Genomic DNA, 23,493 nt, shown 5'->3' on the forward strand with positions numbered 1-23,493 from the left:
TGGAAAGTTTGCATCCCTGTTCGTACCTTTGAGGATAAAGCTAGTTTTGGAGGTTACTGCTGTACCCCATCTGGGGACATATTCCTTCCTGTATGTCCTCCAGAACTGCTTTGTAAAATATGCTGGTTCAATTGCATATGCTGTGCTCATAGAGCTAAAACAGAACCAAAATAAATAAAGATAACCTCTCCTGAAATTATTTTTCTAAGCTTGATCATTTCACTAATGTTCTAAGAATAGTTGTATCAGAATAAGTAGTGGATGCAGAAATCTGCCACAAAAGTAGCTCCAAGGGACATTTAAGAGCTTTTTAGCTAGCTTTGGGGACTCAGTCTCTACTATTTAGTCAGAATGAAATTGCTGTAAGCAGAGGCAACTGAGTGGAAAAAGGACAGAGGGCAGAAAAAACTTTGAATGTAAAATGCTAAATTAAAACAACAAGGAAAAGATTATTAAGAATGTAAAAAGAAAAAAAAAATTGTCTTCCTAGTTCTGCTTTGTATAGTGAAATGAAAAAGGAAGCTGTAAATATGATAATAGAAATTTCATTTCACATCATGGTCCTGTTTAATGTCTTCTGTTTTCTCTGAGTCAATCACAGTCCTTTGCTAATTACTGCCGCAAAGCTGAATAAATGGCAAAGGGAAATAAGCAATGTTTGTGTATAGGGTGAGTGTAGTGACATTATCTCATAAGAATAAGTTGACGTGACAGTGTTTTAAATTTGAGCTGGCAACTGCTAGTGAGCTTGCACTGCCTGTTTTTAACCTTTTCTTTGTGAGAATGCTCTGAATAAAGATTAACTTTCTTTGCTTAACAGTTATTTTTTCAGTACCTTCAATTTCGAGCTGTCATCATTAATGTTTTGGGAAGTTGCCCTGCTTCCCAGTGCGTTCTGTAGGTTCCTGTTTGCCAGCTGATTCACTTTTCCAACACTTCACTGAAGTGCTGGGCTGGTGGAGGACTCTTCTTGTGTAACCCAAATGAGAAGGGTTTCCTAGTCTAGAAGATTCAGTGTAAAATGAAATTTCACGGACGCTCACATTCAAAGAACTACACAGTATTCATATTCCTTTCAGATACCTTGAGCCTCTTGCTCAGAATGACTCCTTAGTTAACCAACTTCCCAAATATAAGTCAGGGAAAGAACACATTGAATCCAGACAAAGTGATCAAATCGAGAAAAGTTGTTCAGATGTTCAGTATAAATATAGATGTTCAGATCTATATCTGCAAAACTTCTCAAAGAGCAAAGAAATTCCACGTCTAAGAATTTCTTGCTCTCTCCCTTACTTATATACATATACATATACATATACATATATATATATATTCTTTTTTCCTGGAGTAATTTCAGTGCCTGAAGCCACAGGATTTATGGGGCTTGGCTAGAGTATGTATGGTGTAAAAAATACAGGTACAGTAGCTGAATGAATCTTTGCATCCTAAAGGAGGATATCAGCCCAGTAAGATGTAGCAGTTCAGAGCTCTTTAGTCATCTCAGTATGCCTGTAGTAATCCTGCTTTAGCTTCGATGCATACTTTGTCGTTCACTGAAGTAGAATATAAAAGTCTGATCTGCCATCCACCCACTTATTCAGCTACCTAAGTATTATCATTTTCAGATTAATGATTAAATCTCTTTTTTCTCCCTGACTGCCATGACTGTTCAACTGAAGAATGTTTTAAAATTTTATATTCAAGAGAGAAAATACTAAAAATAAGGAAAAAAGCAGACGTTCAATTTTTTTTTTTTTTGAGCCAAATGGAAAAATCAGTTATTCACACAACCAAGAAATGTTTGATTTCCTATGACTTCCTTGCAAAGCAGACTACTTCAAATCAATGTTCACAGAAAAAAAAAGTCATGTTGTATGGTGTATGTGAATTGATGTCAGTTAAAACCAAGGAATCTTTACACACTCCCAATTATAAACACCACATATGGTTTCAGTAATATAGCTTCTATACTGTTAGAAAAAAATAATCCAACTTTTTCCTGTCATCTTTTTTTAGGAGAAGTAGGCTGTTGAAGTTACATTTGTCAAAGCTTAAATCTTAAATCCTGTGTTGGAAGCACACAATGAAAACATAAAATGAATTGCAAGAAACACATATAGAGGCTGATAGTCTGCCTCTCATGAATACTTTTAAATATGCATTTCCATTTACTTTCCCCATAGTTGGGAAGAGCAGTAAAAAGAAAACAATGAATTTCTTGTTACTAGGTGGGCCGCTTGTGCGGTGGAATTGGGAAGCAATTTATGTGATGGAAGTGGCAAGATGCACACCTGAGATGAGATGGAGGCACTGGGGAGCTCTGAAAGAAAGTTGTATACATGTGAAGTGAAGATGAAAGAGGGAAAAGGGAAATAGAGAATCAAGATTATAAATACCTGAGTGTAAGGTGAAAGGAAGTAAAAGCCTCAAATTCATTGCTGCGTGCTCTGTTAGCAATGAAGGACTTAAGACGTAATATGACCATACTGAGTTTTCTTTTCTAAAACCAAATGAAGGTATCAATGTAAATTTATTTCTGGCAGAGAAAATATGCTGGTAAGATAGAGGTTCTTTTCCATCACTCATTTTGAGTGCCAGCTTTCAAACAGTTAGGAAACTTAATAGGACAGGATGTCTTTGTGAGTTCTTCTAGGAAAGAGCCATATTCTAAAGAGAAAATGCTTCTTTGTTTTCACCCAGGGTAGTTAAGTTTTGACCCTTTGGAAGGGGAGTGTGGGGTTTTCATGGAAGGTATCCTGGGGTGTCCCCAAAGATGCACCTTTTGTTCTGTGCATCTGCCTCCCAAGTCTTGTTGCTGTTGTTGATGTGCAATCTCACCTCTTTGCTATGTTAAGGTTGCTGGCATTGTTATGCCACCTTCCATGGACATTTGCTGCATCTTTTACTGGCAACTGAGTGAATGGAGATTGTAATTCTGACATAAATTGGCCGAGAATCTGTGCATCATCAGAGAGGGGAGAGGATATTTCTAGAAAATCCTTCTGTGAAAGTGATTTTGAAGGCTCTGTCATGGCTGCTGGGTTTAAACATTGGATTTAAAAAAGGTACCTGGGACACCTGAACATTCCGTAAGGTGGGAAAGCCATCATTAAAAGACTAGCCAGAGTAGCTAAGAGCATGTCTGGTGGGTGCAGCAGAACGGAGGACATTGTGTGGGGTTCCTTTCATCATGGGGACAGAGCACGTGTTGTTCAGCTGCTTTAGCTGGACTGAGGTGGTGACAGAATCAGGAACTTCCTAGAACAACCCTTTGCCACAAATGAGCTCATAATGAGGTACTGCCTGTGAGGTGTGTTAAATTTCTGATGAAAAGAGCAACGAGGTGGTTATTTATACCCTAATTTCACAAGAGGAAATGGAGATATTTAGGAACGATTGCTAAGTTAAATACTCTGATTCTCACAAAAGGGCTTCTAATTTGTCAGGACTTCCCACAAAGTAGGGAGGAATAAAATCACAGATTTAAAGAATGCCACAGGCTTTCAGAGTGAGAGAAAGGAAGTGAGCTGAAAGTAGAATTGGATGGGCTGTAGCTAATACACTGCTATTCTGTCATGAGAGGTCGAAATGGATCTCATGAACCCCATGGTTCTTTGGGAAAGAGGTCAGATCAGCCATGGGCTGGACACTAACCAAAGTGCTACTTCTGATTTGGGTTACCAGATGATTGAGGCCTGAAGTCTCAAAAATGAAGTTGCAGAGACCCCCACATAAATCTACTGAAATAATACACTTCTAATGTCAACTCAAATGCTGTCAATACCAAAAGAAAAGTGAGATCTACTTGGGAGACCGAGAAGAAAACTCTGAGGTGTAAGCAAATGCACTAGGGAGAAAGAAGAGAGCTAAAAAGCAGAAAAATGCTCAGTCTGGATATTGAAGATGATTTAATATAGAAGGAAAACAGGACCCAAGGCTAAATTAGAGGGAATTTAACAATCCCAAACTTACCTAGCCATGAATAAGAACACCAGATCAGCTGGGTAGAGGAGGAATTATACCACAGCAACAGAGACTGAAAGATGTTTGATGTCACCGACAGCAAAAAAAAAAAGTCTGAGATCCTGACATGCAGAAAGTGAGAGCTAGACGGATGAAAGAATGCTGTGAAGCACATATGAAGATAAAGAAATGCTAAAAGGTATTTGTTGGAAATGTAAAAGAGAACAATCTCCACTAAAACTGAACCCTCTCAATTGAAATTAACATGGAAAAGCATAGAAAAGCAGCTACTCCAAGTAAAGTAACAGTAACATTTCATAAGAGGCTAAAGAAGTTGTTCTGGCTCTATTGAAACTGGCAATGGATGCTTGATTTTTGTGTACAGTCCACAAAAACTTATTTGACTTAGGTGAGTAGCATAGACCTAGAATTTTTCCTTCTCTAGGAGATATTACCACATTGCAGTGTATAAAATTATGAAAGAAATACTACAGGATTACCTATAACTTGAGAATATATATAACAAAATAGTTAAACATCAGGAAGACCTCACGGTAGTGCAAATTCATTTTAGTTATGCTAATGAAAAAGAAAATGAGCAGAATAATGTTAGATGTACAAAATGAGAACTGAACCAGAATCATCACAGGTAAACGTCAGACAGCTAGGCCAATCATAAGCAACTCATAGATGTATTTGTTACCTTAGATAGGGTAAAACAATTTTGATTAGAAGTAACTATATTTACTTTGGCTTTATAGATTTTAAATTAGTAATACATACTAATATGTCTGCTAATATATATTAATATGCTTCCATTCCAATAGCATCTCATTCACTGTGCTATCGTCAGCTAAATCTCATTCCATTTTTTAAAACATTATTTGCTACCTATTGCTTTGTCAGGCACTAATCATATGTTCTGTTTACTGTTAATGCAGAAAAAAATGGTTTCTTGCCTATTTCCGTAGAAAGCCATCAGGTAAGTAAGTATACTACAGCTTATTTATACAAAGCCTTTTATTTTTATTTTTTTTTTCCTCTTTTCATCTATGTATGCAATGATTGATTTCCTTTAAACCTACTTTCCCACCCCTGCTTTTTTTTTTTTTTTTTTTTTTTTTTCCTTTTAAACCTACTATAATGCTTTACATCCACAGATAGACTTACAGGTTGTATTTACCGTGATCTCTAAGTCTTTTTCTGAACATAGGCAGTACTTCTGCAATTCTTCAGTGAATAAGCAGATTTGCTTAACATCCTCACTACTGGGGGGCCTGCAATTCTGTGCACCGGTTCCCTCAGAATTGTTGGCTGAAGATTTCCTCATTCCTCTCCCTCAGTGCATTCAACTTCTGACGTTATTCATGGTAGTGTTCATTTCTTGAACTTTGTTCCCAGTGTTTCTTGTGCTCTTATCCCTAGTTCAGATGTCCACACTGAAAATTCTGGTAACGTATTCACTAATTTTGAGAGTATACAAACCTCTCTGCAAAGATAATGACGCCAAGAGGTCCAGTTTTATACATTACCCTTCTTTGTGACTTGGTCTTCACAGCATCAGCCTTCAACAAATTCTGCAGCATCACTGTTTTTTTTAAATGATGCCCATTGTTCAATGCCCTCACTGTGTTGTTACTCGACTTCCAATACGTTTCTGTTAACTGTCACCTCCAGCCTCGTGTATTTCAACATTAGTTCTGCTTCTTCATTTTACACCCCAGGTACCTGGAATTTCTGCACAAACACTACTTGCTTGTTTGCATTAGATTTTGCTTTTTTTTTTTTTTTCTCCCTGTTTCATTAAGAATATATTTTCTAGCTTTCAGTGATGACACACACCATTTTCTGTGGCAAAGGAAATAATAGGAATCTGGAGAGACACACAGCTTTCTTATTCAGTTTTGGTTAATCTTTTATGACTGTCATAAATAGCTTGCAGTTTGCCTAGCCACTGTTATGTTGCAAGTTGAATTCACATGATTTCTGCTGATAAAATGAAGTATTCAGAGAAGCTGATTTGACTTACTGTATGATTCCTGCCAAAACATTTTTAAAGATTATTTTTTTTTCTTCTACAAATTATCCAGTGGTTTCTCTTAGACTCATTTTCAAATTATAGACTACATTTTGATTCAATCTGTGCCAAAGTATGTTTATTTGATATAAAATGAGACTTTGCTCTTTGGTAGTATCTTCTATTGCTTTCTTTGCTTGAGCAAGTCAACTTTCTTTATAAATATTAATTAAGCTTCCCAACACTTACTCTGATAGCAAAATGCAATTATTTCAGTTAGCATACAGGTTAAAGCAGACACACAGAGAAGAGCTGCATCTAAAACTCAGTCCTCTGATTCAGCTGTGAGAAATTGTTTACTCTCAGGTTTAACTTGGCATAGCTGGGTTAATATTCCTCCAGCCAATGTCAGTGCCAGTGTTGGGGTTACCTGCTGAGGTGAATTTAATGTTAAAGGATTTAAGAGTAAATTATTCCTGTATGGTTTGCTAAGCTTTCTCTTCAGATCAGATGTATTCACTGTCTGTACTGGAGACAGGACAAAAACCTGGAGTTTTCTGAGGGTTCTGGATGCTACAGATATGATCTATAAATATATTAAGAAAGAATGACCAAGAGTAGCTCTTTCTCTTAAGCTCATTCTTCACTTTCCAATTACAAATATAATCCAAAAAAAAAAACAATCTAAAAACAAACAAACAAGATGTTAGAGGAAACAATAACACTTGGATAACCAGCACATAGAATGTTGTATAGAACATCAAATGGGTGAACTGTCTGTTGCACACAATGGTTTCCTCATCCTTGTCCAAATACAAGGCTCTGCTTCTGTAATCTAGTAGATAAAAAAGCAAGCAGATCTTCCTTTATCTATAACCTGAAACAACTTGAGCTGAGTTTCTCCTAATTATCTCAAGACAAAAATTACGTGCCTTTTTGTCTCTAACTATTACAATTATTTAAGGCATTCTTCTTCTAACACCTTCTCATTTTACTAGTCAACAGACAAAATAACTGTAAAGAAGAGAGATCCATTCTAGGCTCAGTGTTGCAATTAATACAGAGTGCACACTCCAGCACATCACTTACATAGCTAATAAACCTATTTCCAGGTATGTTTATGGGAATAAGTTACTCATCTCCTAACTTTTAAATTATGTGATATTTTTTCAGCAATGTATACAACTACATCAAAATGCTTTTTGAAAAAAGTTCTTGCAGAAAAAATCCATTCAGGCTATTACGTGTTTTGATAATACTACTCGCCTTTCAATGATTTGGCAATAAAGAAAAAAGCTTCTCTTCTGATATATCTTTTTTTTTTTTTTTTTGGTTTGTTCCTTTTGATGAATTTTAGGTGTTTCAATTCTAGAAATAATTCATCCTTGACATTCAGAGAAATCCAACAAAAACTTATTTTGCTATACTTTTTTGACATACAGATTTCTGTTCTCTGGCATCTTACAATGATGAAAAGCTTTTACTTGTTAACTATCCAACTGAAAGTGTGTAAAAGCCTAAGTAATAGATTGCAGACTTTCATGTTGCTGTTTTGTTTGTTTGTTTGTTTTTGTTTTCTTTTATTTGATTGTTTGGCAGGTAAAAATGGTAAAGTTGATATATTCAAAATTTACCTGTGATGACACAGAAAACAGTATAAATCAAACTACTCTGTTGGTATCATACACCAGGTAAAAAACATTCTTGTACTTTGATGATTATACTGAAAAGAATGGTGGGGGAGAGAAGGTCAGTCACATCCTTTTTTAAAATAAATGGATAGAAGGAATTTTGGTCTTGGTGAAAGAGTGGAAAATTTAGATGAAAGCACCTAGTGAGCTTCATTACCTTTAGAATTATGCAGATGGTGAGTGGGTTTATTTCAGAGTGAAGTTTTGGACTTAGACGCTGAAAGTTCTCATACATTCATATATCCTGTTTTTGGCACTTAAAAAGTTTTTTTTTTTTTTTTTTTTTTTTTAAAGTATATGGCCTTTATGGAATATAAAGGAATATAAAATTCCTCCTCATCCTCTCAAAATATTGTCACCAGACTTTCACTTTTTTTTTCTACTATCTATAAAATGTGAGCTATTTCACTAATTTAGTTGTGTGTTGCAATGCTGTCTTGTTGTGAGGTGGTGGCTTTCCACCATTTGTTGTCTTAATGTCCTTTGATCAAATGTTTTGGAGTGAGGTGCTGCTCAGTGTGAGTAGAAGCATCACAAGATGGTTCATACTGTGCATAGGACATCAAAATATTGTAAAAAATAACAAGAGCAGCTCCACAGTTATGTAAAAAAAAATAGCATAGCAATGTTTTGCATCTATGAATTCTTTTTCTTACTAATAAAAAAAAAAAAAAAAAAGAAAAAAGAAAAAAAGTTCTACCTACTTACAAATTTTTGGTTTCCTTTCAGGCTTTTGTTTTCCTCTGTTCTAGCCCAGTTTCTGGGGAAATAACTTCATAAAGGAGTTGTGCACAAAAATAATCACTAATAAGAAATGCAATGAGACATTAAATGTGGAAATATACACACATATTTTCTACCCATGTTTGTTTCCCGTGTCTGTAGAGAGTCACCTACCTCTGACCACACAGGTTTATTTGTCTTGCACCTTGTCTTGCATACTCTACTGACTTTGTTTGTCATCAGTGCATAGTTAGTGGGCAATCTCCTCTGTTGTTAACCAACTGAGGAAGAAGGCTACATACCAAGAATTAGTTTCCTCTTCAGAATTATTATTTAGATGAAGATGGATTTATCATGATTTATCAACAGCATTTTGCTAAGACTGAAATAGTAAATTAGAAGTGTATGCTCCATAACTCTGCCTTTAATATCTCTTCAGAATCTTTGTAATTTAATCTAACATTAATCTACCTTGGTAGTGTATTTCTTTTAACACCTATTTATCTGTTTTCCACCTGGCATTACTGACCACAGTACTTCCATTTTATGGGTATTGATAAGTGGATACATAACAAATTTGTCCTTTTAGTGTGCATATCTTGAGTGGCTCATCAGGAAGTCCACAGCCATCAATAATATGATCACATCCCCACAAAGCACAATATTGTTTCCTTCAGTGTTCCATAATTTGGATGCATTTGGATATTGATATATTTGCTCATCTTGAAGTATGAAAATAATAAACACTGTAAAATCTTAAGCTGATAGTCTGTGAACCTGAAAATAAAAAGGGAGGCTTTGTTTTACATATGGTATATTTCTGTTGTTTGGATGGCTTTCCAGATAACCATCTGTAACAGAGAAAGGATGGCAAGAAAAGTGATTTCTCATACTTGGTTGCCAAGATTCATGAATATCTGCTTAATGTGGCATGTTGCCTAATCAGAGGCTGGTTGGACTTTCTGTCACAGGTTTCAAACAATAACGTATTTAGAGCCTGCCTTTGGGCAAGCCCTTTGGCATTAATCTAGCAAATTTCTGTACCTAGGTTTAAACTTTGTATAGAACTGAATCTGCTAAAAAGGGGAAAAAAAAAAAAAAAAAAAAAAAAAAAAAAAAAAAAAAAAGGCAGGTAAAATAAAGAAGAAGGACTAATAAGACAATGTAGGAGAACACAAAGCCAATTCTGACTGCCAACAAAAGCATACTGCCTCAGGTCAGTTGAAATCTAGGGAGTTTATTTGAGCCAGAATATAAGCATGTAAAAGGTAATAACAAACAGTAGGACCAAGAGAGACCTAAACCAATCCCCTGATTTTAGGACATGTTACTCTGTTAACTTAGGAAGTCAGTAAGGTACTCCAGAGGCTTGATCCAAGCCCTACTAAAATCAGTGCAAAGGTTCCCTGGTATCTTCATCAGACTTGAAGTTCCCAAGTATCTTCTGCACAAAAAAGAATCCGTCTACACATTTGTATCTGATGCACAAGAACATGTATCACAACAGCAGGATGGCAAAAGAAGTTATATTAACCAAAGTACAGTGGAAATAGGCAAATGAGCTTTTTTATCTCAAAACAAATTTTTCTGTTAAGCCTAATGGAGCATCCTGATATATTTGTATTTGTATGTGATTTTGCTTGCATAATGCTTTCTTCATTCTTTTTTACATTGTTGCCCATTTTAACGAATCTATTCTACAGTTGTCTATCGGTGGAGGTCTCCTTGATCTTATTAAGAAAATTAATAGAGTAAAATTGGTATGGCCTTTGTGTGAGAGAGATTTTATATAATTACTATTTCTGTAGTTGTTATTTTTGCAGTATATAATAGTATGTAATTTCTGTTATGTAATAGCAAATAAAAATAGTGCAGTATTAGCACTATTTTGATATGATGATGGGAAAACCATGCTGTGCATTCTTTCAATTCAGGTGATTATCTTGTTTTGCTAACTGGAGAGTATTTCCATAGAAAATACAAAATGAGGGCTGAGTGGAAAAAAAGATGTAAAAAATCATATACTGAAAATATAAAATCTGCATTTTAAAGATGTAAAACCCAAAATGCAGAACATAACTGTAGTTTGACAGACTTTCTGTAATGTTTGCTATGTCTTATTTTCTCTGAATTTATCCCAGACAGCTTTTGGAACTCATGCTGGAACTCACATATTTTCATTTAAGAAGGGGGCTGGTTCCTTGCGACTGCACTGCAGCAATTCCTATATTGCTTTTCCAGCAATTTCACCCCTGACTTGTGCAAGAATCAGAATTAATATTATACAGTGGATTATCAAAGAGGTAAAGTGGCAGTGAGCCATCCCAACTTTCTGGGATAGCTGTATATTTCTGAGAGTCCCAAGCTTTCTAATCATGCTCAGGATCTCACAAGAATAACCAAACCAAACCAAACCAAATAAGAAAAACACAATAAAAATAAACAAACCAATAGTATGAGGTCAGTTTTTCTTCTTTAATGGCTTTTATGTGACATGTTTTGTCACCTTTTCACACGTTTTGTCACCTTTTGACATCACTGAAGCAATTAAAAATTGTTCTCTGTCAATATTTGATCATTTACTGCTTTTGATCAGTCCTCAAGTGTGGATGATTGTCTCTGACCTTCAACATCCCTTCTCTTCATCTCAATTCTAGTGCTTAAGAACATCCCTGTACTTAGCCTGTCCTAACACTTAAAAATATACTTCACTTGTAGTAAACAATGATGAAAAAACACTAAAGCAATCCTTTTGTTCACTGCGGTGACATTTCCTCTAATTAAATTTTCATCTCTAAAGGTATTTGGGCCTCTCCAGTCCGTCTGGGATATGTTTGCCCTCAGCATTGCCTCAGGCCAAATGTATTTTTGTTGATATGCTGAACAGCATGCTGCCCTCAGTGGCTGTGGGTATTCCCCACTGGTGGTTTATTTAGAAGATTATTTCACCAGTTTCAAAGTACTTTTTCTAAAGTCATGTTTTTTTCCTTCTTTTGAAAGAGAGAGAGAGGGAGAGAGTTGGGTGCCCCCCTGATGCCCTCTCTTCTATGAATCAATGTGGTTTTATGTTCTTTTCAAGGAGGTTTTTGAACAGGCTATTTGTAGACCCATGATGGGATAGAGGGGACTGTGCTTCCACATGGGTCAAGAGCTACTCAAAGGACTTTGTTTGCATAATATTTGTCCGTGCTTTGAGCACCAACTCTAATTAAACTGACTGGGGGAAACTGATTTGGGAAGGGATTCCTGACTTGCAATGCAAAGACCAGTAAAATATTACATATAGTAATAGGGGCTTTGCCGGGCTTTGAGGGCTTTTTTTGAGGGCTTTGCAGGCCTCGCTTTATTTCCTTAGGGCAGTATGTGCCTGGCAGTAAAAACCCGTTGGCATCTCTTTTCACATTTCCTGTACCACCTCTCAGCACATGTCTTGGCACCGAGCTGCGGAAGGTCATTTTTGCACACATGCACAAAGTCCTGCAGTGAAAGATATAGTTTATTGACTTAAAAAAAAGAAAGGCATGGATCACTGCAAAGCATAATGGAAGTGTTTTCTCATTTACTTTTGGATAATAGAGGCCAATGGGAGGATGGTCCCATATTGGCTATGCATCATAGAAGCTTTTCTAATTCTTTGGAGATAATAGAGTCTCATCCCAAAGAAAAGACTGAAAGAGTTTTGTTTGTGTAATTGTTGATTTGACCATCCTACAGCTCTGATATAATTGCGGAATATCATATTTCAGTAAAAGCTCAAGTTACATTTTCAAGGGAATCTGATTATTCAGTAATTAACAATCTGAAACAATTTTATCATATTGAGAGACCTGGGCAAAGGTAGCAGCCTTCATTAGCAGAAACTATCACTTTGCAAATTACTTCTCAAAGTTCTTAAAAGCCTACACATTCTCTCTCTGTGTTTGTTTGTTTGTTTGTTTGTTTGTTTTTTCTTTCCCTCCTCAACTTTTCTGCTCACAGAAATGCAAGGGAACCTTACTACAAGAAAAGAAAAGACATGGAGAAAAATAGGAACAAACCATCTGTGGATTAGTGGCTTTTCTGTGGTTTAATTTCACTAATTCTGATTAAGTTTAGAAAGCAGTATTACAGATTTTCATAGTTGTATAGTTTGACATTTCCTTGCTTTGTAAGTCAAAACTGGGAAATTATAAGGGGTTGCTCTCTTTACTAGGTTAAAAAAATGTTGTAATGTAATCATGGCAATAAAGCGTCATTTAAGAGACCATGAAGAGTTTGGCTGCCCTTATTGCTTGGATTGTATGTGTCTTACTTTTGCACACCCCAGCAAAGTGAAAAAGGACAGAAGTGAAAAGGACAGAAGCTTTTCTTCAGCAAATGTGGAAATGTACACAGGGCAAATCTAGTATTAGACAGACAGAAAAGAGTTGGAAGAGTAATATAAAACCAAATTGTATTATGAGCTTATTTGAACCTCAAATAATAGCAGTAGCTGTATCTCATGAGTAAAAACTATCTGTTGGTACTATTGGGCTTAGTGCTTTACCTGGGGAGTCCAACGTACCTTTTATGTATCAAGGTGGCAGTCCATGCTGACAGCAGAAGACCTCCAGTTGCCTAACCAGAGTCCAAGCTCGTGTCTCTTTTCTTACAAGATGAGCAAATTCACATGTATAAAAAGTCATATAAAAGTTATTAATATGTTTCTAGCAGTAATTTTTTAGGCTGTGTAATCTCATCTTGAGGCAAAATATTTGTTCAGATAAAAAATATTAGCAAAGCAGAAGGGAATTGCATAAAAAGCAAAGAAGTATTTTATGACTCTTAAAAAATGTTCCTTTCAGGCAGTTTCTCTACCTCTTACAAAGGGCTATGTACTAATAAGGATGCTGATGTGATTTTTCAGGAAAGCCACAATGAAATCCAAGCACCGAAGGAACCTACACAAAAGGATACCTCATCCTTCTGGAAACCTGTCAAAAACTAATAAGACAAGGACCTTTCTTACTGGCTCAACACAGTCCAGGTAGGACCGCACCTGGCACTAGATGCAGACAGCAGCTGTTTCACCAGCATCCATAATCTGTACTGGTGGCTTCCTGGCTGTACCTGTGTGCCCTGAATGCAAAAAGCATCTGTTTCACATTTATTCATTTACTCAGATGGCATTATCTACATTACTTGCTACCTTTGGACACAAGACTCTCATTTATAATTCATAGTACACAGATGCTTACAGAGAGTAGAAGCTTTGGCTACATTACCTGTCACTCTTAGTATATTTTGTATTCATGGTGGGTAAATATACAAGTATAAAGCTGCCATATTGTGTATGACTATCTATAATGCATTAGCAAACAGTTGTTTGATCATTTATACTGTCATTCTTTGTGGTTGAAATGATGTTAGAATGAAAAATGAAACAAACTATGGGTTCACCCTTTACGTTTCTCTTCCCTTCTCTCTCTATCTCTTTTTGAGCGTTGTTGGTCCTTTTATTTTTTACTTTTTTATTTTTTATTTTTTGAAAATGAAGGTGATTTTGTCTCCTATTGTTTTTCTTGCTCTTCTCTTTGTATGATTATCATTCAGTACTCAGTCAGCTATTCAATAAGTTCACCAGTGCAGCTGGCTTCAGGAGAAGATGCTTCCCATTCTTTGCTTTCATAGGCTCATAAATCCAGCCTGCTGAGAATATTAAAAGGAGAAAAATACTCAGGCAGGAATAAAGCATATCAAAAAGAGAAAGTGAATGTAACTGGGGAAACATTTACTCAAGATTACATATTAAGCAATTTGCTCTTTAGTACTGAAGGAATATATAGAGAGAATATATTAACTGTACTTACTAGAGCCCACTGCATCCATCAAATACTGTTAGAACTGGCCATTTTTGAACAAGGAGAACATTCTGTATACCTTGTGTTGTTTTTAAAAACTATTTTTAGTGCAGTAAATATTAAAGTATGTCATTGTTCTTTGCATGAGCTCTCACTCATTTTTTTAGGAGGGCAACTTTGCTAGAGATGCTTGACTTAAGAACCCATTAAAATGAAAATGTACTCAAGAGCCTTGCAGGAATAGCGCTTGAAGACATGGGCGCCAAGCATGCTTGGCAGCCTGGAAAGCTTACAGAGCTCTCCTAACAGGAATGCCATCACATTAAAGAATTAGCATAGCCTTAGGCAACAGTCTTTTCTTTTTTTTTCTCTCTCTCTTTTTTTTTTTTTTTTCAGTAGACGTGAATGACATTTTGTATCTGAGGCACATTTTTAATATTCCTTATTCACATGTAAGTTTTTATGACTACATTAAAAAGCAAAAGGTTGGTTTGTTCCTGTTGACATTTGTTCCTATTCCTCTCTCTCACTGGGCACTACAACTCAAATAAAGCTCTGATGTTCATCTCTCCTTCCACAACTTTCTCACTCCCTCCTAATATTTCTGCTGCCTCCTCCTCAGGCTCTTCTTTTCTGCTCGGTAGAACCTGTTCTGTCATTTTGTCTAATCTCTACCAGATGCCACAAATTCAGGAAAACTGCCACAAAAATCCCTCTAAAGTCTCTTACCTTCTTGGCAGTGCCTCCAATTTCACTCTTTAAAAGTACAAATAAAAGATATTAATGAAGGTATGCTCGAGAAAGAATCAGAACAGCAGTGTCTGAAAACCCCAAATGAACCTCTCTTCACTGACCCCAGTCTATGAGAATTGAAGTCAGGGAAAATTGGAGAAATAATCACTCGGCAGCCTCATCAATCAAACTAGCAGCTTAGACTGCTAATTATTCCCTGGTGGGGATACCTGAGAATTGAGAATTACAAATATTTGGCTCTTCTGACCACTCACCAAGGAAACTCAGGCTATTGATTCCCCTACATGAAAATAATCCACCTAACTCTCAGTTTCATTCTCTTGGGAAATCTTCTTGCATAAAGTTCTCTGACAAAGAACATATAACCCAAAAATATAGCTGCTGACAGCTAAGCTTCATAATATCCTAATGGACTCCATTTTGTCCAATTGCTCCATGTATTTGCAACAGAAAAAAAAAAAAAGTAAAAAAAAAAAAGTACCAGTCTTTTCTCCATTTTAGTTAAAAACTGTGTAGCAGTTGCTTAGGTCTTTCTTAGGCTGCATGAAGCCTGAGAATGAGCAGTGGGGAGGCCGCGATCAGGAAGCTGCCATTGTTTCTGGTTTCCTGCATACGTGTGGTAGAGTTTGAAATTGCTCCATCCTTTGGGCTGGAGCAAATTGTTCTTCCAGTCTTTCTTAATCACAGTCAGTAGCAGTGGATTTTGACTAAATGCACCGATGGTGTCTATGTGGGACATGAGCACAGTCGTGACCTGGTTTGGGTGGCTTGATTCTCGCTGAAATGAGGAACAAGTAGTGTCTAAACTTGCCAGTGCCTGGGGACAGTTACTATAAGTGTTTTGCAGAGATATGCTAGAATGAGGGATCCTGTTGCCACGCAAGAGCTTCCTACAATTTGTCCCTACCATACTCCAGATATAGATTCCAGTTTTAGAACCTGTGAACATCTAAGAACAGAGAGTGAGGAAATTAGGTCAGAGAGACGCTAAACCATTTTGTGTGAGGTCTCCAAAGTTTGGTTTTCAGGTTAATATTCCTGTTTTTTCCCCTCACTAGTTATTGTGTAGGGGTCAAAATGTCTGTCTTTGTCTTTCAGTCTGCAATTCAAGATTTATTTAATTGCAGTGTTATCCCTCAGCATGTATTTCCAATTTTTTACTTAACTATGTCCACATTCTCTCCAATCACATCCTAGGTATCTGAAACACTACCAACCAACTTTGGAAAGTTTGTGTCAATGTTATTAGCATTAACTTTTCTTTTGAAGTACATGGGAAATCTTCACTGCTGCTCCCTAGAAATACCTGTTTAGAAGGTATCTTTCTCTTTGATAGCAATGGATGCCTGCTGAACACTCAGAATCCAGCAGCGTAACTTCCATGGCACAAAGACTGAGACTCCTCATATATCACTGCAGTCTTCAGTTTAAATCTATAAACACTCTGTAAAGTCACTTACAACAGATTTTCATACTTTCATAAAAAATGCACTGCACAATTTTGATTTTATTTTTATTTTTTTTAAGAAAGCCCTCATTGCCTCACCATTCTAAGGCCACTTTGGTACAAAGATTTGTTATCTTGGCTGACAACTGTGCTGACACCTATAATAAGAATCTCCTCTCGCTCTAACAAGCAAACTCCCTGTTTACCGAGAATCCTCTCTAGGAAGGCAGTGCTGAATGTGTATCAGACTTGAAAAGAAAGCCTATCTACACTGCCATTTTTGCTTTTTATTTTTCTAATTTGCAACTCAGCTCACGTCTGGCGCAAAGAAGCAATTTTGCGTTGAAAACGCTGCAGCTGGTTTCCTCCAGTGCTCCCCCTATTCATAGCAAGGGAGGCAGTGGTGGGCTTACGCAAGATTGGTTTAAATGGGAAATCAATACTGGTTCCTCAGTTCCTACAAAAGAGCTGAACTGGGCTGGATTGGCTCCAAGGAGCAAAAAGGAGTTGAGTGGAAAAAACTGGCTGCCAGTGGGATAGGTAGTCTGCTGCATACGAGGCTATTTGGGTCTCTGCCACTGAACCCATCACAAGAAGTCTGAGATAACCTGGCTTACCTCCTACCATCTGTTTTTGAATGGACGATAAATACTGGAAAAATAAAAGCTGGAGGCTTTTTTTCCCTAGACATATATTAGCTTATAAATACATAACTGTTTCTGTTCAGCATCAGTAGGAATTTGTACCTCATACCATACTACCCAGTTACAGAAGAGATTGGAAACTTGTTCCGCAGATGACAAGTGGAATCACTGGGGTGATTCCTTGTTCTACAGCTAAAGAGAAATATGTGATCTAATTAGCAATTCCATCAGACATTGCTCAGTGATTGGAACTCAGTTTCACAGGGTCTCACTTGACAAGACTTTCTATTTAATCTCTTGTATTTAAATTTTCTGTGGAATGAATCTCAGGAAAATTCACATTTCTGAAATCTGTGCCTGTTTGCCATTTTATTTACATAAAGTTAAAAGGAAAAAGAAAAAAAAAACAACAAAACAAACAAACAAACAAACAAACAAAAAAAAAAACATGGATGTGAGAGTACTGTAATAATTACTGCATTTTGTTACATGGACTGTCCATTACCTTTAACCCCTACTAATTGGTTACCTTTAACCTCTAGTGGTACTGTCCAGAATACAATGACATATGTTACTATCTGCCTTTAGACTTTTTGTCATGATTTGGATGATCTGGACGAGGGCATCGAGTGCACCCTCAGTAAGTTCGCAGATGACACCAAGTTAGGTGCGTGTGTCGATCTGCTTGAGGGTAGGAAAGCTCTGCAGGAGGATCTGGATAGGCTGCACCGATGGGCTGAGGTCAACTGCATGAAGTTTAACAAGGCCAAGTGCCGGGTCCTGCACCTGGGGAGCAATAACCCCAAGCAGAGCTACAGGCTGGGAGAGGAATGGTTGGAAAGCTGCCAGGCAGAGAAGGACCTGGGAGTGATGGTGGACAGTCGGCTGAATATGAGCCAGCAGTGTGCTCAGGTGGCCAAGAAGGCCAACGGCATCCTGGCTTGTATTAGGAACAGCGTGACCAGCAGGGCTAGGGAGGTGATCGTCCCCCTGTACTCAGCTCTGGTGAGGCCGCACCTTGAGTACTGTGTTCAGTTTTGGGCCCCTCGCTACAAGAAGGACATCGAGGTGCTTGAGCGGGTGCAGAGAAGGGCGACGAAGCTGGTGAGGGGCCTGGAGAACAAGTCCTACGAGGAGCAGCTGAGGGAGCTGGGCTTGTTCAGCCTGGAGAAGAGGAGGCTCAGGGGCGACCTTATCGCTCTTTTTAGGTACCTCAAGGGAGGCTGTAGCGAGGTGGGGGTTGGCCTGTTCTCCCACGTGCCTGGTGACAGGACGAGGGGGAATGGGTTTAAGTTGAGCCAGGGGAGTTTTAGGCTAGATGTTAGGAAGAACTTCTTCACTGAAAGGGTTGTGAGGCACTGGAACAGGCTGCCCAGGGAAGTGGTGGAGTCACCATCCTTGGAAGTCTTCAAAAGACGTTTAGATGTAGAGCTTAGGGATATGGTTTAGTGGAGGGCTGTTAGCGTTAGGTTGGAGGTTGGACTCGATGACCTTGAGGTCTCTTCCAACCTAGAAAATTCTGTGATTCTGTGATTTAGCAACACACCAAAAATATAAGAATTTTTTTAACTGAAAATTCTTCCTGCACTGAATTCTGATATGTTTACCTGCTATTCCCCAAACAGTCACAGAGCTTGAGAGACAAAGGGTAAATCTTATGGGGGGAAACAGACAAGATCCAAAAAATCTGTTTTTATTTTATGTAACTGGAAGGCACCCCTTAGAAGCAGGAGGAGGAGGAAAGACAGATTCTAAAACCAGGAAAGTAGCTGAGGAGAAAGGGTATTTCATATTAAGATGACCGACATTTAAAATACTTGGTTAAAACACAAGTATCTCTACTGTTCAGACAAAGGGAATGTAGTTTTCTTCTAAGGTCTAGAGCTAAAGCTTCTATGAACAGCCAAATACTGCCTGTAATAATGCAAACTGCCTTGTTTCATTTTCAAAATCCCACTGCTCTACTACAGTCAAGATGGTTATTCATGCTATCCGTTCTTATATGGTTTATACAATTTTACTAGCTCTCTCAGCTTAGAGATCTTAAGGTTTTGTCTGGTGTGATAAAGATATACTTACAGTACCAACAAAACTATCAGCAATGAAATCTTCAGCCAAACGGCTGTATATTTCATTTATACAATTTGTCTTCATGTTTACTCATGTGATCAAGTGGAATAACAATTATATTTTTGTGTATTGTCAGCAATGTGATTATTAATGTTTTTACAGTATTTCCTGTGTGGGAATGCATACAGCCTAAACTATGGAAGGAACAGAGAAATTTGTCGATACTCAGAAAAAGGTAGGGTTTTATGTCTTAGAAAGTTACATTTTGCCATGTGATATGAACACGGAAAAGAGAAGAAAACAGCAGTATATCAGATCTGAATTTCTTTATCAGTCATCATACCTGAGAATTATTTGATAATACTACTCCAAGCACTCAGCATCCTCAAATTGGTGTTAACTCTTTCTCAGCACCATTTTTAGTAAACTTGTTCCTTCTTTTTCCTTCCTAGGAAGTTAAGCCAAAAAAGAGTGATAAGACCTCTTGTTTTTCATTATCAAGCAACTTATTTAAGACACATTTCTGGCTTTGTTTCCAACTTATTTTTAAATTTAGTTGATCAGGAAAGGGCGTTGAAAAGAGCCCATATGAAAAGAGCGTTAACATTTTCTAAGCTATGACATTTTGCACTGTATAACTTGAAAGGTTGACAGGGCCACTACACTGCTGAGAAGATTTTATTTATTTATTTATTTATTTATCTATTTATTTATCTATTTATTTATTTATTTATAATTAAGGGCTACACCAAGGCCATTTTCAAACACTGTCCCAAAATCAAGGCAGACAGAGGAAGAGCCTTTGTTGAGGCTGATATCCAGACATGAGGAATGTCTGAAGAACAAGGATTTGCAGTTTGAGGTCATGGAAAATAGGAGGCTTATTTTGTTCTCTTCCATCCATCTCATCAGCAGAAAGCCCTTACCACTAGGAAGGAAAAACAAACCTGAACATGCCAGAGATTTTACATCTTTTCAAATGACTGAGGCAAAAAAACATTTATTCCTCTTCTGTAGTGGTCTGCCTTGCTGACTCAGTGTTGTCCTAACTGTCGTGTTTCCTTGATATCATTCTGTAAGTTTCTTTTGGTGCACATTTCCTCACAGAAAGCAGCTATTTGATTCTTCTGCAGGTGTAAGCACCACAGTTCCCATGCCAGCTATTTCTTACTACCCGAGGATGTGATTCAGCACTGTACAGAGAGCATCCATTTTCCTTGTACTTGGCTCCCAGGCTTTCTCCATTTCTTTTGTTTTGGGGCAGGTGAGAGATCATGCCTTAGGTTACTGGTTAATATTTGAAGTTGTACTAAAGTGTGTTGTGGCCTGGCCCCCCACACCATGAACTGAAAAAAATGTGTCTTCCATTTCTGGATGGCTGTTCTCCAGTGAGTTTTCTCAGCATAATTCTTTCCAGATTAAAGTAATGATTTGCTACAGTGATTAAAAGTAAGGGGAGTGGTGAAGTGTTCAGTAGTTTTCCAAGTCGACATTCTGTGTTTCTTTTTATCTCTAAGCATGAAATCTGTGTTTTCTTTCTGTATATTGACTGACATATTGGTTTATAGGTTTGTAATATGACTTATTTCATGTATTGAAAAGGCTAAGCCAAAGTCTTTTAAAGTGCAGCCATATCCTCATATTAGCAATAAATAAATAAATAAATAAATAAATAATCTTTAGTTCTCCTGAATTCTATCTAATCTATTGTCACATAGCATTTTTTTTCTGACATCTGATACATAGTTTTCACATTGATAATATAAACTTGGATGTGCTCCCTGTGGAAACATTTTGTCCAGCAGTATAAGTATCACACATAGGTAAATATAAATGTCACTATGTTTAATTATGTATATGCATATCTACACATTCAGGATTTAGTCCACTGACTGTTTCAGTATTCACTAGATGTACAGTGTAGCTGGGCTGGTACCCACAAATCCTCAAATACAGGACAGTTTGTTAAATCATTGCATGGCTTATCTGGCTTAGTATGTCAAAACCCATCACAAACAGTGGATGCTTTTGTGCTGGATATATAACACAGGATATCTTCAGTCACATGTGATGAATACTGCTGTTCTCAAATAAAAGGCAAGTAGTTTCAGATCTGTACTAAGCCGTATTTTCCTTAATAGTCATCACTATTAGGCAGCTCAGCCAGCTCATGATCATTGCAACAGGCGTAGTGATGAACTTTCTGTGCAGACTACTCTTCCCCCTGAAACATTTTTTATTCTGTTTGAAAGTTAATCAAAGATCATCAGAAATTTTCCCTCTCCTCTTTAACACAGATATATCCTGGTATCTTAGCACAAGGAAAAACACATTTTGTGCCACCCGTTTGTAGATGTGCCTACGACACATCAATCCACTATTCAGAAGCCAAGCATTTCTCTCTTTACCTTCATGTTACTTTCCACTGCATAAACACTAAACAGGCATGCCAAATGTTTTTTGTCTTTTTTTCCTGGTTCTGTTTACTGTTCTGAATCAGTAGCCATTATTACTTTGATCCAGCTGCTCTTGCATTTCTTCATGTATTTCTTAGTGGTTCAAAGAAATGCCTGAAAGAGTACTATGAAGTGAAATCTCAAGCCTTCATGTGGTCCTACTTCTCATAAGGAAACACACAACTATGTGTGTTTCTCAGAGTCCTTAGTTTAACTATGTGTTTATCCATTTTTGTATGATTTGCTCCTGCATTCCTCATACTGGTTCCATGCAGATTGCTAGGATCTTTGACCCCACCAAATTTACTGCATTTTAGAAATGCCTGACTTGTGAACAAGAAAGTCTTATTGAGCCATTCAGGTTCTAGATTGCTCTAGTGTTTTAATACTGTTACCTTTAAAGCTGCCAGGCAGAGAAGGACCTGGGAGTGATGGTGGACAGTCGGCTGAATATGAGCCAGCAGTGTGCTCAGGTGGCCAAGAAGGCCAACGGCATCCTGGCTTGTATTAGGAACAGCGTGACCAGCAGGGCTAGGGAGGTGATCGTCCCCCTGTACTCAGCTCTGGTGAGGCCGCACCTTGAGTACTGTGTTCAGTTTTGGGCCCCTCGCTACAAGAAGGACATCGAGGTGCTTGAGCGGGTGCAGAGAAGGGCGACGAAGCTGGTGAGGGGCCTGGAGAACAAGTCCTACGAGGAGCGGCTGAGGGAGCTGGGCTTGTTCAGCCTGGAGAAGAGGAGGCTCAGGGGTGACCTTATCGCTCTTTTTAGGTACCTCAAGGGAGGCTGTAGCGAGGTGGGGGTTGGCCTGTTCTCCCACGTGCCTGGTGACAGGACGAGGGGGAATGGGCTTAAGTTGAGCCAGGGGAGTTTTAGGTTAGATGTTAGGAAGAACTTCTTTACAGAAAGGGTTGTGAGGCATTGGAACAGGCTGCCCAGGGAAGTGGTGGAGTCACCATCCCTGGAAGTCTTCAAAAGACGCTTAGATGTAAAGCTTAGGGATATGGTTTAGTGGAGGGCTGTTAGCGTTAGGTTGGAGGTTGGACTCGATGACCTTGAGGTCTCTTCCAACCTAGAAAATTCTGTGATTCTGTGATTCTGTGATTATGCTAGCTCATGTTATCAGTTCATTTTTATTCACAAATTATTGGAAAACTATTGCTATTTCTGAAATGTATGAAAAGAATCTCAGGGAGTAGTCACTCAAACCTAAGGGATACTTGTTGGTATGCAAGGGGAATTATGTTATACAGGCTTCTATCTGAAGTTTGCTTATTTTTCACTGGTGTACCTGCTGCAGGCTTGTGGCTGCTTGCTTGAAGGACTGCGATACAAGTTACTGATTTCCTAATTTTATTTGCCATCTTCACAGAAAGTCTGGTAGGCCAAGAAGGAGCCTTCACCAGGAACTTCCTATACTTTAAAGTTGCCTTTCTTTCTCCTTCTCACCTTTCCTCCATGCCTGCCTATTTCTTTCTTTCTCTCTTTTTCTCTTCCTTTCTTCTCTTGTTTTGAGCCTGAAGCTTCTAGTATCTACAGACAAAGGAAATCAGATTGCCCTTAATTCCCACAATGCCCACAGCTTCCATGGCTGCCAACCAGCCAAGCTTCCTCAGATTTTTCCCTCATGGAGAATTTTAAGGAGATTTATTTTCAAGAAAAAGTAAAGCAAAATGAAACATCACTTCTAAAAATGTGCAATTACCTGCCAGTTGAACAGATACACCTGGAAATACAGATGGATCTTTGTATTTTGGGAAGCACAGACAAGTGTTGTCCCCTAAGGTCAGAAATAGAGACATGATTTGAAATGTCATTAGCCCAAAATTTACTGCATTTCAGGGTACAGATCAGGGTATGCTCTGCTCAGTTAAATCAATTCTAAAAGTACGTATATGCAGCTTAAGTTTCC

The 23,493-nt window shown here is 37.8% G+C and overlaps 1 protein-coding gene across 1 annotated transcript in view; it reads left to right on the forward strand.

The window, feature by feature from the left end:
* LOC311436130 (uncharacterized protein) overlaps positions 1–23,493 on the forward strand; it is a gene marked incomplete at its 5' end in the record, with an annotated part of 364,735 nt that overhangs the window by 140,979 nt on the left and 200,263 nt on the right. Inside the window, one exon of the mRNA XM_084517972.1 lies at positions 13,280–13,399. Within this exon, the coding sequence (XP_084374098.1) occupies positions 13,280–13,399 (120 nt within the window). The remainder of the gene's footprint in view (positions 1–13,279; positions 13,400–23,493) is intronic.

This window comes from Aythya ferina (assembly GCF_964211825.1).
Source record: "Aythya ferina genome assembly, chromosome: 4".
NCBI classification, from domain to species: domain Eukaryota; kingdom Metazoa; phylum Chordata; class Aves; order Anseriformes; family Anatidae; genus Aythya; species Aythya ferina.